Consider the following 17312-nt stretch of genomic DNA (forward strand, 5'->3'; position numbering starts at 1 on the left):
TTTATGCAGTTTTTTCACTGTAGTTATTAATGTTCCATTAGTGACAATGTATTTGAATTCCACAATTGAATTTGAACATCCAATATTTCTATTTGTTCCAAAGAGACCTAACCCAGCTTAATAGTTTTATGTGCTGATTTTTTAAATGAAGAAATAGTGTCATAGTCACAGAGATGTTATTATCTTTTGCAACTTAAATTTAAGCAAAATAGAGCAATTAACATATATCTATATGGAAATGACTTCTAGACACTATGTATAATACAAAGGAATATAAATCACAATCCCATTTTCTCTTTATTCTCTATTTTTATAAGTATATATATATATATAGTATGTGTGCATATATGAAATGTATGTGCATTATTATAGAATATTATTTTTATGTATGAGTAATGCTATATGAATGAGGTCAAAGGATTTCAGCCAAAAAAGCTCAGAGCTTTGAGATGGACATAAAAAGATAGCAAAGATTCCACAAGGGTGAAAGGAGAAGAGGGAGCAGACTAGATTATGGAAATTATGTGAACAAAGGAAAGTACTAAAAAATAAAAATGTAAATATAAATTTTTTCAACTTTTTTACCCCTCCCCCCTTTCCAGGATATTTCTATTTTGCCTATAATTAAATTGACATGAAATATGAAGTCAACCATTCTGATTAACTTGATCTGATTGGTGAAGTCATGGAGGTTTGAATATTGAATAAAATGAACAGATTAGTTCTGTACATTGGCATAGATTAATTCTTATTGCTTTATATCAGAAACCTTAACCCAATTAGCGACTGAGAGAGAGAGAAAGTAGAAAGTGGTGCCTAACAGCTGAAAACTATTTCATAATTTAATGGGTAACAAAATAAAACACAGATCAGTTTGAACTTCATATACTGGGATACAGAATGATTAGGTAATGATTTGTGAATTGAGAAAATAGAAAAAAAGAAAAGAGTAGAAAATAATGAGTGAAAGTAAACTTGGTTAATTGGTCTCTGAATTACTGCAGAACAGATATGGAAGAGGAAATATTATTCGAAGTTGATGAAAAATAGAGTTCTTATATTTTGGAACAAATAATCAACATTTCACAAGATCATTTATTGAAATGTAATTAATAACAAATTTCTAGATTTTAATAAAGGAATCAGATCTTTAAGTAAGGAGTTTCTCTGAGCTGCTATCCACTCTGCATTTTGCAAGCAAAATATCATGTGGTGAATTGCTTAATTGCTTTCAATTTCAGGAAGTTATATTTTTTCAACAATGATTTTTTCATATATCTTCATTGACTGTTTCTTTCTTTTTCTCTTAGTTTTGATTAATCCGCCTTTAGCTGGCCTACTAAAACCTATAAGAAGGACAACAATAACAGATATTAGTTATATTAGATTTGTCAACATTAATTTAAAGTGTAAAATAATCTTCATAGGCAGAAAGGTTGTTTATGTAGGATTACCACATGCTGTATCTCCATATGGACAAAAAGGTCTTCAAAGGCATCCAATTTTAAATGAGAAGCCTGAGTATATGTAGAAAAAGCCAGAGACGATAAGAAAACTATTAAAAGGGGGTAGGCATGCGGCTCAGTGAATTGAGACCCAAAACTAGACATGGGAGATCCTGGGTTCAAATCTGATCTCAGACACTTCCTAGCTGTGCCACCCTGGGCAAGTCACTTAATCCCTATTACCTAGCCCTTACCATTCTTCTGCCTTGGAATCATCAGTAAGTTACATGTTTTTCTACAATTTTTTCTACAATTTCCACAAAAGGCACAAGTTTACACAAATAACTCATGTGATGTATATATACAGAAATATATATATATATATATATATATACATATAATTGTGTTTCAGTTTATATTTTATCATGCATTGAAACCAATAAAGTTTAGCACTTTCTCAGTTTCTCATTTAAAATCTACTTGTCTCATAAACATAATTCTTTGGACATTTGAAATTTATCTTAGATAGGGATTTTCATACCTTTCTTACAAGTGCGGAGACATGATTTTTTAGAAGTGAAATTGTTTTCATTCCCACCACATCCACTGTAGTTAAAAGAATGACATTTTCCAATAGAAGAATTAAAATAAAATCTTTTCTCATTGGCCCTGCAAAGTCCTCTATCTGCAGGAGTCAGACACCAAGAAGGACCGTAGAATTCTAAGAATATTAAGAAAAAATGATTAGAACAATGTGACATATAATCATGCTCATATCTTCCCATTATGATAAATTAATTTCAAAATCATACATTGCTTATACACTTTCTTATACCATGTCTATGAATGACCTAAAAATAATTATTTGGTACTGAGGGATGAGTTGTATATTAGCACACTAAAAATCATTTTTATATATAAATCCATAAAAATCAATTGATATCCATATAAAGGCTTCAGCCTCTCTTCAAAAGATCTTCAAAAATGGCCTTCCATTTTACAAAAATATAATAAAGATTGATGCCAAAGAGCAGTGCTATGATTCTTCTTGGTCTAAAAAAGTGGCGAATGGTAACATGAGCCAATACTAAAATTATTTATTCAAGGTCACACAAAAAAGTGTGAGAAATTAGTGAAAAATAATCATCACTGCTTTTTCTCATTAAAAACTATGTTTGATATACAAAACTGAAGTGATTTCCTAATGCTCAAAACAGGACAGAAAATAATGAATAAAGTCAGTATTCATCATATGCCACACACATTTTAATCTGTTTAAGAAAATTCTGAATGGTGAATGAAACTTGCAAAAAGAATCAAGGAATCAGGAGCAGTGAGGTTTGTCTTTTCAATCTTCAGAACTGTATATACTGAAAAGATTATTGCCTTGTTGACAGTGTTTTCACACAAAGCATGAAGGATCTGAAGTCTCAAGTCTGAATAATGGTTAGATGTTTGGCAGAAGAGAAGCCACTGCCATCATAACTGCTGGGTGTGTGAAGGAACATGGACTTTCTTCAGAATGAGAAGAGAAAATGCACCAAAGGGTAAAACAGAGATACCCTTCCTCCATGAAGAAGAGAATAAGAGTCTCATTTTAATGACACCAGGCAAATCTCTTGAAAGTCTTTCCCTGAGAAGAAACATGTACTTTCTCCAAAGAGAACAAAAACATCCATGAAGTCAAGGAAACAAGATGCACAGACAGGATGGCAGGTGGGGAACTTCAGAGGTCTCCCCACTGGTGAGCTACGGCATAGCAAATGCAAGTGAAGAGGGTTTGTGAAGTTGTCAGTAATGATGGGACATAGAACTTGAGGGGTCCAATAGCCAAAGAAGTTCAGAAAGCAAGAGGCTGCCTGATGGGAAAAAAACCCCAGGGATTAGGCTGCAAGAGAAAAGAAAAAAAAAATGAGACAATTCTGAAATTGACCTGCAAATGCTTCCTAATCTTCCCTTTGTAATTAGCAATTGAGTTTTAAATAATAATAAAATAACAATGATAACAATAATAATGACTGGCATCATGTTTTAGGCCTTTAAGATATGCAAAATATTTATTTGTAAAACACATTAGATATATAGATTGTTCCCAAAATCTTTATATACTTTTAAGTTATTATTCCACCAAGACTTTGAACCAACCTGTATACCTGTAACACCCTTTTGAACTTCAAAACAACCCTGTGATGTATGTGCTATTTCACAGATGAGGAAAGCAAGGTTCAGAGTTTTTTAACCCAGTTAACCAGCTTTACAGTAATATAGAGCATCAATATATACTATTTGTCAGAGGCAATATATGAACACATGTATTTTGAAGGCCAACTAACACTTTAACATTATGTTGAATCTCATCCAATCCCATCTTTGCACCTTTCCTTACTCTAAAAAATATGATAACAAATGCTAGATCTTCTGATATAATAGCTAATTTAATATATACTGCTATAAACTTCTGGGAAAATTTAAATAAAAAGTGGGGCAATAATTGTCTGGGAAGAAATAGGAGAAAATACTTACAAAATACTCTTATATTAGCCCATATTCATTAAATATCAAGTTATATTTGAAGTCTATAAAATGACACTCCTGAGGGTTGATTAAAAAACAATTTAAGATTGTGAAGTTTCATTTGCACCTCTTCATATGGGGAGATAGTGAGAGTGGATTGGATGGAAAGTTATGGGAGTTTCCTGGCAACATAACTTTCTAATCAAAATAAACATACTTATTCATCCTAAGTCCTTTTAATTTTTTATTTATAAGATCAACATATGTTTCATAGGTATGCCTATTCCTTGCATCAATGTGGGTCACACTCTGTCCACACCTTTACTAAGTTCTGTAATGAGCTAATGTGGAGTAAAAATAATCAACACTATGAACTTGGCTGAATTTGATTTTAAAGAGAGGCATGATACATCACTTGACTTAAGGTTTGTCAGAGTATGTGCTCCCTTAATGCAGCTTTTGAAAACCCATCCCTCGATTCTCCTAATATAAGATAGTCTTCCACCTTAAAGCTTGCATTTTTCCTTATTATGGGATAGAGTTGACCCCATCATTTAAAATAGGACAAAACTATTGCCCAGTCAGTCTAGGAACCTTCCCAAGGTCAAAGAAGTAATATCAAAGAAGGATTTGAGTCCATATTTAAAAGCCTCAGTGCTCTTTCCACTAAGAAAAGGTAGCACCCAAACTACCTTCATTTGGAAGGATATATCTCAGAGTCTCATTGGATCCTCTACAGATATATTTTACCCTCAAATAATGCAACAAGCTAAATAGTATTGAAGCCCTTCTATTAATGGCTATCTGATATTTAGTGTTTCTGCCTTTTATGGGTCTAGAAACTTGGCATGTCTAGCCTATTACTGGCAAATCTTTTGTTCATAACACCAGTGAAAACAGATATTGAAAATACAATATATAATTTGACCAAATTTACACATTACTAATTCCAAGATATCTAGTGAATTTAGTGAGAAAATGGAGCTTGATGTTTCCTCTTGCTCTACTTCTATTCCATTTAGTAAAGGAAAGGGAGGATGTCAGTGGGGATAGTCTGTAGTCTGTGAATCTATAGTCAATATAATTTTCAGCTTGTTGGTATTGGCTAAAAAAATAAGTCATATCACCTATAGTCACAGTGAACTTTTACCACCTTGGAAATTTTGCCAAAGTAACAGGGAATCAACAGAATTCTCCTTTCAAAATCTGATGGGTAGAATTATGTTGTTTCAATAATATAGTCATAAAATGAATGTGACTATAGTGTGTAGGGTAGACACTCAGTTTGAAAAATGCTTTATACACATTACTTTCGACTGCAGATGAACAAAATTGAGGTCAATAGATGTGAATTGATATAGCTTGTAGGGCAGCTTCCTGTCCCAAACTATAATATGATATAGTTTATATTTAAGAGCAACCATCTAATCAACACCCATAACCCACCTAACTTTATTAGTTGAATCATATCAAGACGTTCCTTCAGATAATCTAAGGCAAAATGATCCTATGAACTTTGAGAACTGTCAATGATTTCTTGATAATGAGCTCCTTTGATATCCATCATTGTGTTGGTTTTTTCTCTTGTGTTTAGTTTTCTTGTTTTTTTTTTTTTGGCAGAGAAGGAAGGACTATTTCTTCTTGCCCATTAACTGGAAAATTAGCTTGTTTCTAGAGGAACAAAAGGTGGCAGATAGGTGTCACAGTGAATAGAAAGCTAAGCCTAAAGTTAGGAAGACTCATTATATCCACTTAAAATCTGGCCTTGGACACTTATTAACCATATGACCCTGGGAAAGGCACTGAATTCTGTTTGCTTCTGCTCCTCATCTGAAAAAAGTGCTAGAGAAGAAAACAGTAAACTACTTCAATATATTTACCAAGAAAACCCCAAATGGGGTCATGAAGAGTTGGACACAACTGAAATGACTGAATAACAAAATGAGGAACACAAGAACTTACCTTTTTAATATCAACACTATAACATCTACAAAGAAAGAAAACAGAAACAATTTTAAATCTCACATAACTGTGAATTTGATTTCTATTATAATATTTAATAGAATCTAAACATAGGATTAAAAAGCACTAACCTTCTTTTGCTTTGCTTTCAAAGGAAGTATACAATGCCAAATGATTTATCATCTTTAGGGTAACATCATGCTCATTAACTTGTTTCTGAAGAAACTTTGTTGATAAGGTTTCACAAATTAAATAAAAATTTCTAAGGTTTCTATGATGCACAGAACATAGGGCTGGGAACCAAGAAAAATATAGAGACACACAGGATGGTTCCTGGTTTCTGGCATTTCATAATATAGCAAAGTAAAAAAAAATTAAATTTGGAACCATTTTACCAAATGTAGCTTCTAGGATTTAAGAAGAAATCTACTGAAACACAATATTCAAAACTTGGTTCAATTATTTTGAAGATATTTTAGGTCCTTTATGCTCATTCTATAATATCATATTTATAGTATAATGGAAGAAGTAATAGTAATAGTAATAGTAGTGGTTTTAGTTGAGGTGGTGGAATAGAAGGAAAAGAAGAAGGAGGAGGAGGAGAAGAAGTAGAAGAAGAAGAAGAAGAAGGAGGAGGAGGAGGAGGAGGAGGAGCAGGAGGAGGAAGAAGGGCAAATGGTGGCATTTTATGATTTCAAAAGGAACTCATAAGGAGGAAGCATTCTATAGGAATATAGAGCAAAATCCACTATGAAATGTATATCTTTGTGGATCTTCCTGGGTCACCAAGAGGTAAAATATCTTGCTCAGGGTCCCAGAGCCTCTATATACAAAAGCATCATTGATAACCCAATTTATTCTGACAGCAAGTCCATCTTTCTATCTACTATAAAGTGTTGTCATTCTTGTTATTTTAACATCAAATGAAATTTAAACTTTTTAAATTTTATTGACTTAAATTTAGGATCACAAAAGTAATTTAAATCAAGCAAACTTTTATTTGACAAAAAGTGAAGTACTTGATTTAGATATCATAGAATAAATTAAGTAATTAACATACTCATTTCATATTATAAAACATGTTACTGTTATTCTTGCTTTTTCTATCTTCCCACAAAAAGTATTGTCAAGGGACCTAGAGAGGGGGAAGGCAAGTCAGATTAATCAGGAAAAAATATTTTTCTTATTCTAATATTGTAGGAAATATTATTTGTGTTATTTGATAAAATAAAAATATAATTTAGAATTAGATAATTTGTAAGGCACACTAAATCCAAAAACCATAATCTTGCTTGGTAGTCAGCAGAAAATGGGGAAATTTTGTGGGGGACATATATCTATACTTCTTGAAGCAGTTAATGGGGAAATTTTGTGGGGGACATATATCTATACTTCTTGAAGCACTTAGGTACAATGGAGATGAAAATCTACATATTTTGCTAAATTTCAAGTCTATGCAAAACTGCCAAAAATTAGCCCTATAGGAATTCTATCCCACTGGGGAGAGAATGTTGAAGTCCCATTATGGAATAGAGAATCTGGATAGCTAAGAAAGTTTGCCTATAGTATAGAACAGTCTTTTTGATAAAATTGCAGAGAATATGTCAAGAGGAGAGAATTCTGGAATAGCATTCCTAATCAGTATGATTATTTAGGACCTATCTTCAAACTCTGATGATCCAAAGAAAAGGAAAGCATTATAGGAAAAAATTCAAGTAAAATTTTTCAAAATTGTAATAAGTACTTTGTTTCCCACATGGTAGAATAGCTTAAAATAGTTTTTTTTTTTCCTCAGCTGTCCATGGATAGAATAGAACACCTGCAAAATGTTCTGTGCCCAAAGGTGAAAATTAATAATTTTTTTCTGAACTTTAAAGTGACATAAAAATCAATTCAGAAGACAGCTTGCTTTTGGAGAATTGATGACTTTCTTTCAGCTGGAAATGATCCCCGCTGCTTCATGCTCAGCAGGATGATCTTTGACGATTGTTGGTGAGAGTGGTTTCCAATTTGCCTTGATGCCAGGATTCCAGCATCACCTGTAGAGGCACAGCTAACATTCTGAATGTCTGTGTATATTTCAATGTATGGAAATGAGGCACACAATATTGTGTTTTTTTGGTATATAATTTTGAAAATATATATGCTTTGGTTCCTGTTTAAAAAAATGAAAGTCTGTTTTTGTAGAGGATCTTATAAGGGTGATGTTGACCAAAATAGTGCTAACATTTATAATAGGGAAGAAACATTAGCAAATAATCTCTCTTATCTTATTAGTTTAATTATGTAATTAAGAACATCTAAACTGATGATATCTTGAGTTTGGGGGTTTCTGTTTGTTTGGCCTAGACCTGCAACTTCATCAGTGTACAGAATTACCAATGGGCAACTTCTCTGAAACATATAAAAACAAGCTTGTAATGAGGTAAGTTCAAGGGACAGATTAGCCTAGATAGATATATAGAAATATGAGTTATTTACATAGAGATTATAATTAAATCCATGGGAACTGATACGTTTACCCAAAGTGTAGAGGGAAAAGACCTTAAGGCCTAAGAAGGAAATTTTGGAGAAATCCAAAGTGAAAGGGGAGTATTCTATAAGATAAACCAGCAAAGGAGACTGAATGATCTAAGCCATATGAAGAGAACAAAGAGATAGTGGTGCCATAAAACTCAGAGAAGAGGCAGTATCCAGGAGGAAAACTTTTGTCATCAGTGTCAAATCCCATTGATAGGCTAAGAAGAATGAGGATTGAAAAAAAAGACCATTAGATCAATTGAGAAGTCATTAGTGACTTTGTAATGTATAATTTCACTAAGTGTTGATATATAAACCAAAACTGTAAAGGATTGAGAATTCAATTAAGAGTAAGAAAATTGTTTGAGTTCTGAATTATAATCAGAATGTTAATACTATCTCATAAGTGAATTTTGAATAAATACCTATTGATATTAGGAACACTAGAAATTTTCATGAAAGCGTATGTTATACTGATTTCTTAATTAGATCACTTCCCAATAATTTCGTTTCCAAATTAATTGCATGAGGTATTCCTAATTTCTTTTAAAAATCCTTCTTCTTAATTTGTTAATAGCAGCAACAACAGCAAAACACGCAGTGCTTATATAGAAATGTAATTTGATGTATGAAGAGAGCACTAGAATGGTAGTCAGGAAGGCTTGCATTCAAACTTCAGATTCTCACTATGTGGTCCTGGACAACTACTTAGCCTTTCTTATCTTAGTTCTTCATCTGCAAAATCAGCATAATAATCACTGCTCCCTTATAGGATTGTTGTGAGGATAAAAATGAGAACATATTTGTAATGCACTTTGCAAACCTTAAAGTGCCATGTTATATAAAGGTTATTTTTTATTGCAACTATTATTATAAAGCACTTTCAGTGTTATAACATACTTTGCTCATAAAACCCTTTAAGGCAAATAATGTAAGTATTATTACTCTCATTGTAAAGATGGATGAATCAAAGTTTTAAAATAGAAAGCAAATTGTACTTAGTTACATGGCTACTATTAGAGTCCAAATTATATTGTTGATCTTCTCACTCCAAATCCTTCTCTTATCTTGCAGTAATTAAAAATTATCCTTACAGATACCCAGTTCCAGTTCAGTCTAATGTCATAGAATTCTTAATTTGAGGAATATGCTTGACTAATATGGGACAGAAAAGAATGAAATATATTCACATGTTGGCAAATATTCAAACTTTATTAATGAGATAATACTGGAAATACATTGAATTTGCTCAATTAATGACAAGGTACTGAAAGCATGAACTTCTCTGTGTCCACAAACTACCATCCAATTGTTCTAATGTGTAGAAACTTCTCAATCTAATTGGATTCCTCATGAGGTAGTTACTTCCCTTTCAATGAAGATGCTCAAGAAGAGGCAGGTTGAGGATGTTCCAGAGATGGTCGTGTATTGGGAAGAGTAGAGAGTTTCCTATCCATTTAGGTACCTTCAAACTCTATGATTTTATGATTTTATATGAGTTCTAAGAAGAATAATTGTATGCAACTGCAGAAGGTCATCAGAAAGACTTGGTAAAAGTGATCAGCATTCTTCCAACCATCGTTTGTTGACTTTATTTTAACTGTGAATCACAAAATCAGTCAAGATTTACTGAATGCCTACTTGGTGCAGGTAGAGGATACAGTAAAAAATCCCTGACCTTGAGGAATTTTCAGTCTAATTAGGGAGACAAAATTAACAACCATGAAAATAGTAGCAACTTAAAAACAAGACCATATATAATTCCATATTAGTGGGGCAAAATTATTCATTTTCTAAAAGATCAGAGAAAGAAGAAAAGGTGTGAAAGTGGAAGCAGTAAAGGAAGATTTGATTGAAGAAGTGATCCTAGAATTATATCTTGAAGGAATAATCAGGATAAGAATTGGAATGAATAGAGAAGGACATTTCTCTTGTTTTAAATGGCATAAGTGAAGAAAAAGAGATAGTGAGGAACATGGTGTTCATAAATCTATGAAGGAAATGGATGGTACGTGATTGTTGGCAAATTATAAGAAAAAAATCTCTCATAAAATACTGGGCACAGATTATGAAGCGAATTTAAAATGCACAGACTATTATTGTTCATTCACTAGAAAATAGGGAGTTATTAAAGTATTTTGAGCAGAAAAATGGCCAGATGAAAATGTTTATAGAAGATCATTCATATAACAGTATCCAGAATGAATTGGAAGGGGAAAGTGTGACATTAGAGCTATTGCTATTGTTAACAATTCAGGTTCAAGAGTAATGAATGTAAGAATCGGAACAAAGGAAGAGGGAGTTGAGAGGAAGTAGGGTATTGGAGTATCTTTGGAGGAAGTTAAAAGTATGTGTGTGTGTGTGTGTGTGTGCATGCGTGTGTGTCTGGGAATAAAATTTAAGAGTAGCAACAGAACAAAATAATATCTCAAGGGTTCAAGAATGTATGACTAACAACATGTATGAATAAGAATGTATGACTAACAGTAGTACCGTTGAAAGCTAAGTGGGGAATGATAAACTACTGTAAAAATACCATTCTTCAGCATCAGAGTTAAATAAGTTCTCTACATAAGCATTTTCTCAATTGCTAGTTAAATATTAAATGGTAAAAGTACCCTCTCACTTTAATCTAATGCTGTGCTATATCACAGATATTGTGAGACCAGGGAAGAGTGATTTTGAAAGAATTCATGTCTTTATTATGGTTACTTTTCTAAGGACAAGTCTGAATGATGAGCTTTCTTATCTAATTTAAATAATGGTCAAAAGTCAATATATTTGCATGCAGAGACAAGGTGTTATTATAATAACTAAGAAAAAGTTACATGCTAGAATTTTGCAAGAGCTTGAAATAGCATAGTTGTGAGATTTTCTATTTTGTATTTTGTGCAGCAACCAACCTACGTTTAGGGAAACAGTTTCAGAATGTTTGCCTTTCATATCCTATATTGGGAAAAAAAACTGAAAACACACACACATGTATGCATGCACACATAGAGTTGTTTGAACTATCTGCATATTCTATTCTCTAGCTAGGCAAGGATACAATTTCAGTGACTTAGATGTAGGAATGAGGAATAGTTCATATTCCTTCCTCTTTGCTCACTGAGTGTGTTAGTTAAATGTTCCTTATCCCCACAAGGAGAATAGAGCAACAGTATTTGGCAGCATTTACATGACACATTAAAATAGAAATTCTATAACTTCTACAGGGAAAAGCATCAGTCCTAAAATGATATTAAACACATAGGCTTTTCAGGTGCCTTTTTTTTTTTTGGCAATTTGGGCTCTCTAGCAGGGAAATGCTCTCCCCCACTTTTTTGTATTTTCATATATCAGAGCATTTTCCCCTAATGGTAGTATCCAACAACTTAGGCCAATGAAAAAGTAATTTCAACAATATATTCTACGGATGTGTTCTGAAAATTCAAAGTAACTTCATTATCTGAAATTCTTCATACATCAAATTACACTTCCTGGTCTTTGCCCTAAAGTAGAACAAAGTATTTATTTATGTGCACTCCTAGATGCTTAGCACATTTTGGGGTTGTTGCATGAAGAATGTAATTTAATTTAACCCCATCAGATAAGTTATTGCTCCCTAAGAAACAAAATAATAAAATACCTTGAAGCAAGAGTTAACCTATTATCTAGTAAATCTTAATGATAGGGTATTAGTTAAATATCTGCCTTAATATTTAGTGGGATAGTTCCAAGTTCTAAACGGAGATATTTAATTTATGTTAATGTATGCAAACTTTATTTTCTCAGATTAAACCATCAATTATTTATATATTACCAAGGAATGGCTGTTAGTTGATGTGAGTCGGAAAACTCAGAACCCTGGGGAGAGGCTAGAAAAGGACAAAACTTTTCCTGTTTTTTTCTCTTTTTTTTCTTTTTTCCAATTTTTAAGGTGGGACAAAGCTTCCTCACCTTCTTGTAACAATTAGTGAAGATGTTTCTAAAACAAAAGGTAAGAGACAAAGGATCCTCAAAGATACACCACAGGTAGATTATTTATTTTTGTTTTCAACCAAGGTATGTTAAAGGGGAATGAGACAGAAAAATCTTCCAACTGCAATGCAAATATATTTCTTAAAAGGACAGAGTTATTTAGCAAGAAAAATATTGGTTTAGAATCACCAACAAACAACTGACAATAAGGGTTTTATTATCAGACCAGCAAGAAGATGCAAGAATTGTTTTACTCTAACTTTCAGTTTACACTAACAAGTTTTTCAAACATTAAGTCCTTATTCCTGTGAAAGGCATTGTGTTGGGCTATTTGAATGGTAGGATAATAGCTGTCATTGAAAACAATTTCCTTAGGTATCTGTGATTTTATTTTGAAATATCTTCCTATGAGTAGGCTTTACCACCACCATTCCTACTCCAGATGTATATACACAAGAGTTGGAAGAGCTGAATTACAATTCTCGTTGCTACCAACTAGTTGTTTGAGCTTGTGCAAAAGGCACTAATTTCTAAGAATCAATTTCCACACATATGAAAAGAGGAGGTTATGTTAAGTCTCTGAGAACCTCTTTTCCAAACCTTATTGAAAATCTGTGACTATTACATTGGCTTACAACTATTTCAGGAAATTTCAAAGAATTGTTCACAAATAAATTTTTTATGTTCTTTTTCTCTATGGCAATCCCTCTCACTTGTCATGATAGACAATACTCAAGAATGACAGACTTGCAAAGTCAAAAAGTTTGATTCTCCTTAAATATAGACCATAGTCCTTTTGAGAGGATCTGTTAAAGCTGAAGTTACATATGCATTTGTTAGAATGTCAAAGTTTATTCTTCTGAGTAATAAAATTGGCAGAGGTACCTAACACAAAGAATTAGATACTTAAGAGGATATAGATTGGGTGGGGGGGGGTAGGTGGGGGAGAGGAAGCTATTAAGGTAACATAAAAAACAATTATTACATTTAATAACTCTACTATCCATATTATAAATTACTTGGGATTTTTACATATTTTGAATGCTTGTCAACTGTCATATACACTTTACCCAAAGCTATATTATTTATTTTATATTATTTAAAGTATCAAAATTGAGCTATTTCATTGTATTGTCTTTTTTTGGCAGACTTCTTAGGGCTGGAAAGAAGCTTAGACGTCATCTAATTGAACTTCCTCTTTTTCACATGTGATTAGTTAAATCCAGAGAGAAACTGAGTGATTTTCCAAATTGACAAATCTTATTAGTATAAGAACCATATTTATATTTTTTCTACTACTGTAGACTATTTTATTAATCTGGTTATCTCTTCCTACATCAACATTCACATAAAGAATAAATTATTTGTTTAAAAATTATTGTACATATTCAAGTCTCATTACTATCTCTATCAAAGTTCTTTGTAAAAGTCACAAATGGAGTTTTAAATTAAAAATATATTCTGTCACTAGACTAAAAACTCAGCAGCAAATTCTTACCAAAAAGTTTCCGACCTTCAGTTGGCTTGACGGTTGAGGAGTTATTGTTTCCTGAAACAGCTACTGTATTTTCACCATGGTCTACATATATTGTATCCACTAGGAAATTTTCACAAATGAACAAAAAGGTTAGTTATGATCTCAGTCTATTAATGTTAAGTTTAAAGCAAGAAATCCATAGCAGTAATAATATATAGCCATAATGAAATGACTTATTTGGGGGGTGATTAATAAAGACCTCTTCTTATTGGAGATGGCACCTGCATTATCTTTGGAAAGAAGCTATGGATTTTAAAAGGTTAGAATAGAGGGAGATATGAGGAGCCCCTTAGTCAAAGATTTGGAGACAGAAGCTACAATGTTACATAAAAGTAATAAGAATTAGGCTAATTTAATGAAAAAAAAATGTGTGCGAAATGAAGGAATATTAAACAAACCTGGAAAGGTAAATGGGAAATATATTGTGGAGATTTTCAAATACCAGATTGAAGATTTTTTTTTTCCTACTAAAAGCAATAAGGATAAAGTAAAGACTTTTTTTTTTTGATAGGGCCTAATTTGTTCAAGATAAACTACAAGTCCAAGTTTATTGGCATAGCTAGACCAGAAATAGGAGTCCTATAAAATTGTCTTTGATCACTTCCAGATGCTTTCATTATGTTTAAAATTAAGCATAGAAAAATAAAACCAACTTACATTGATCCTCACAGATATTCCTGCATTCTTCCAGAGATTCAAAGTTGTTGGCATTGCCTAGGCACCCGCCATATTTGAAAGGTTCACATCGTTTTGATGTATTATTATAGTAATACCTGAGAAGTAATGCTCGACAAATTCCAAAGTCTTGTTCCAAAAAGCAGATATTTGGTTTTTCTAAAATAAGAATGATGATAAAAACATTGGGTTTATTTATAACAACTTCCACTAATTTTGAGTTAGGATTCAAAATAACAAGATTTTCCCCCAACTCCTATGAATTTGTGGCAAAACATAATAAAATATTAAAACTAAAAATATAATTAAACTTTACATTTATAATGATGAATTCTGACTCTAACAACATTGAAATGATCTTCTCTCTTGGAACATGCCCTCAGACTCAGAGGCAATATTAGAACAATACTGGATAAGTGGTAAAATAATCCAGTTTCCAATTTTAGCTCTGTTACTAAAGCAGCTATGTAACGTAGAAGATTAGATATTCCCCCTTCAGTTTCTGCATTTGTAAAGTGAAGGGAGTGTAGCATTAGAGCTACCCTTCTCATTTATTCCAACCCTCTCATTTTTATCATTGAGGGTACTAAAATCCAAGAAAGAGAAATGATGTGTTCAAGATCACTCTGGAAATAAGTGGCAGGTGAATGAATATTCAAATTCAAAGCCAGTTCTTCTAACTACATTGCTATTTTGACTGTAATAATATCATTAACTCTAATTTTCTAACAGATATGGTGTATACACATAAACACACATAAACAAATGGGTGTGTATTCATAAATATATCTGTCCAAATATAGATGCACATGCATAGTCACATGTGCACATCTAGATACGTGCATATATTATGAATATGTGAATAGTCAGAATACCCATTTATATGTATATTTATGTATGTATGTGTGTATATATGTATATGTGTGTGTATATGTGTGTGTGTATTTATTTAAAAACTCTTACTTTCTGTTTTAGAATTAATACTGTGTATTGGTTCCAAGGCAGAAGAGCAGTAAGGGCTAGACAATGGTTGTTAAGTGACTTGTCCAGGGTCACACTGCTAGGAAGTGTCTAAGATCAGATTTCTAATATGGTGAGTTTCAAACTTATTATATCAAATCAATTTGCTTTTGTCCTAAAATTTTTTTTATTGATTTAAGAAACTAACTCCTTTATGGTTTTGTTGACATAAATATTCTACCATGTAATTTCCCAACATGGATAGAAGAATATATTTTGGTGGAAGAAAAGTTACAGAAGAAAAATTATCTCACTGATTGATCCATTCATACTCTGTTCATGAACCCTCTTTTCTTTCTGTTCCTTTCCTCATTAGCAGTAGGCTATAGGGGATTTTGTCATGAAATGAATTCTTAAAATATGGAATGGTAGGGTGGAAAGAGGGAAGAAAACACTAGGCAAGTTTTCTCTTGGATGATATTATTGAATGCATGGCTATCAACTCTTTTTTTTTTCATATGTACTTTGATAGTATGTGAAGATTCTTAGAATGCAGGATTGTGCATTTGTTTGTGATGTTGTAAATCATGCAATGGTAATGAGAAGATTGGGAAAGTTTAATCCTCATAAACACCAATGTGTCTGATATTTATCAAGAACCCTGAGATAAGAATGAATAAGATTTGGAACAGGAAAGAGTTCCCATAACTTCCTTTATCTGACAAAATTGATGACTCTGCTTTGCATGACTTTTTCATGCATATATATGTATATATACTTTATTATCCAGATACTTGACTGAGCACCATGTAGAAGCACAGGATTGTAAGGACAGTAGACTTGGCCAGAGGTGCTAAGAAACAGATAAATTGAAGTGGTACTCATTTTGTTATCTAAAACATACTGGGTCCAATGATTAATCAAAGTAGTAGTCATGTAATTTGAATTTCTTTCTTCATTTATCCTAACAAAGAATAAGTGGAATACTGATGAAGTTATCTGACTAAAAGCATCTTTAGCTTTGGTCACTATATAATAGTATCAATTCTCTCTAGATATGATTGTTATTGCTTTTTATTCCCTTTTGTTCTTTTTTTTCCTTTCCTCTAGGGTTCCCTTACACTGCTCTTTCCTGGTTCTCCTCCCATCTGTCTGCTCACTTCTTTAATTCATTTTGCTAACTGCTTCTGTTTTATAGATTAATTCATTCCATTTACCTTCATAGTTATGAATACTGATATTTGCTGTGATCCTATTTTATTATGTTTATCCTTCTTTCTCTATTTTTTAATGTCTCTCCTCAAAGTTTATTTTGCTTCTGACAACTGCCTTTCTTGTCTTCCCTCTTATCACTCTCTATCCTTTCTCTTTGTCCCTTCTCAACTAACACTTTTTTAGATTGATATATCTAATTGAGTCAACAAATACACATATGAATATATTTATCTCAGGGTGTATGTGTATTTCTCTGTGGTTATATGTGTATGTATTTAGATACATATATTACTCACACACACACATACACATTCTTTCCTCTTTGAACTAGTCCAAATGAGAGTGAGGTTCAAGTGCTGTCCACCTCCCACCTTCATTTTCTCTTCCTCTTCCACTATAAAAACTGTTCCTTGACCATCTGCTTTATGTGACATTACTTTCCCCCCTTCACTCTTTCACCGTCTTCTAGGGTATACCTGTTTCTCAACATTCCATTTTTTTCTTGAGATCATCTCAACATAATC

At 32.5% G+C, this 17312-nt stretch overlaps 1 protein-coding gene across 3 annotated transcripts in view; it reads right to left on the bottom strand.

Moving 5' to 3' along the window:
- Positions 1 to 1075: 1075 nt before the first annotated feature.
- The window catches only part of TFPI (tissue factor pathway inhibitor), a 115151-nt gene continuing 98914 nt past the window's right edge, over positions 1076 to 17312 (bottom strand). The window contains exons 5-8 of one of the 3 annotated variants that reach the window (XM_007494488.3): positions 14596 to 14772; positions 13900 to 13998; positions 1987 to 2166; positions 1076 to 1346 (exon numbers count right to left, since the gene is read on the bottom strand). In XM_007494488.3, the coding sequence (XP_007494550.1) occupies positions 1246 to 1346; positions 1987 to 2166; positions 13900 to 13998; positions 14596 to 14772 (557 nt within the window). In that variant the 3' untranslated portion in view covers positions 1076 to 1245. The other 2 variants (XM_007494489.2, XM_007494490.3) reach the window with 2 other exon arrangements.

Source organism: Monodelphis domestica, chromosome 4 (assembly GCF_027887165.1).
Source record: "Monodelphis domestica isolate mMonDom1 chromosome 4, mMonDom1.pri, whole genome shotgun sequence".
Classification (NCBI taxonomy): Eukaryota; Metazoa; Chordata; class Mammalia; order Didelphimorphia; family Didelphidae; genus Monodelphis; species Monodelphis domestica.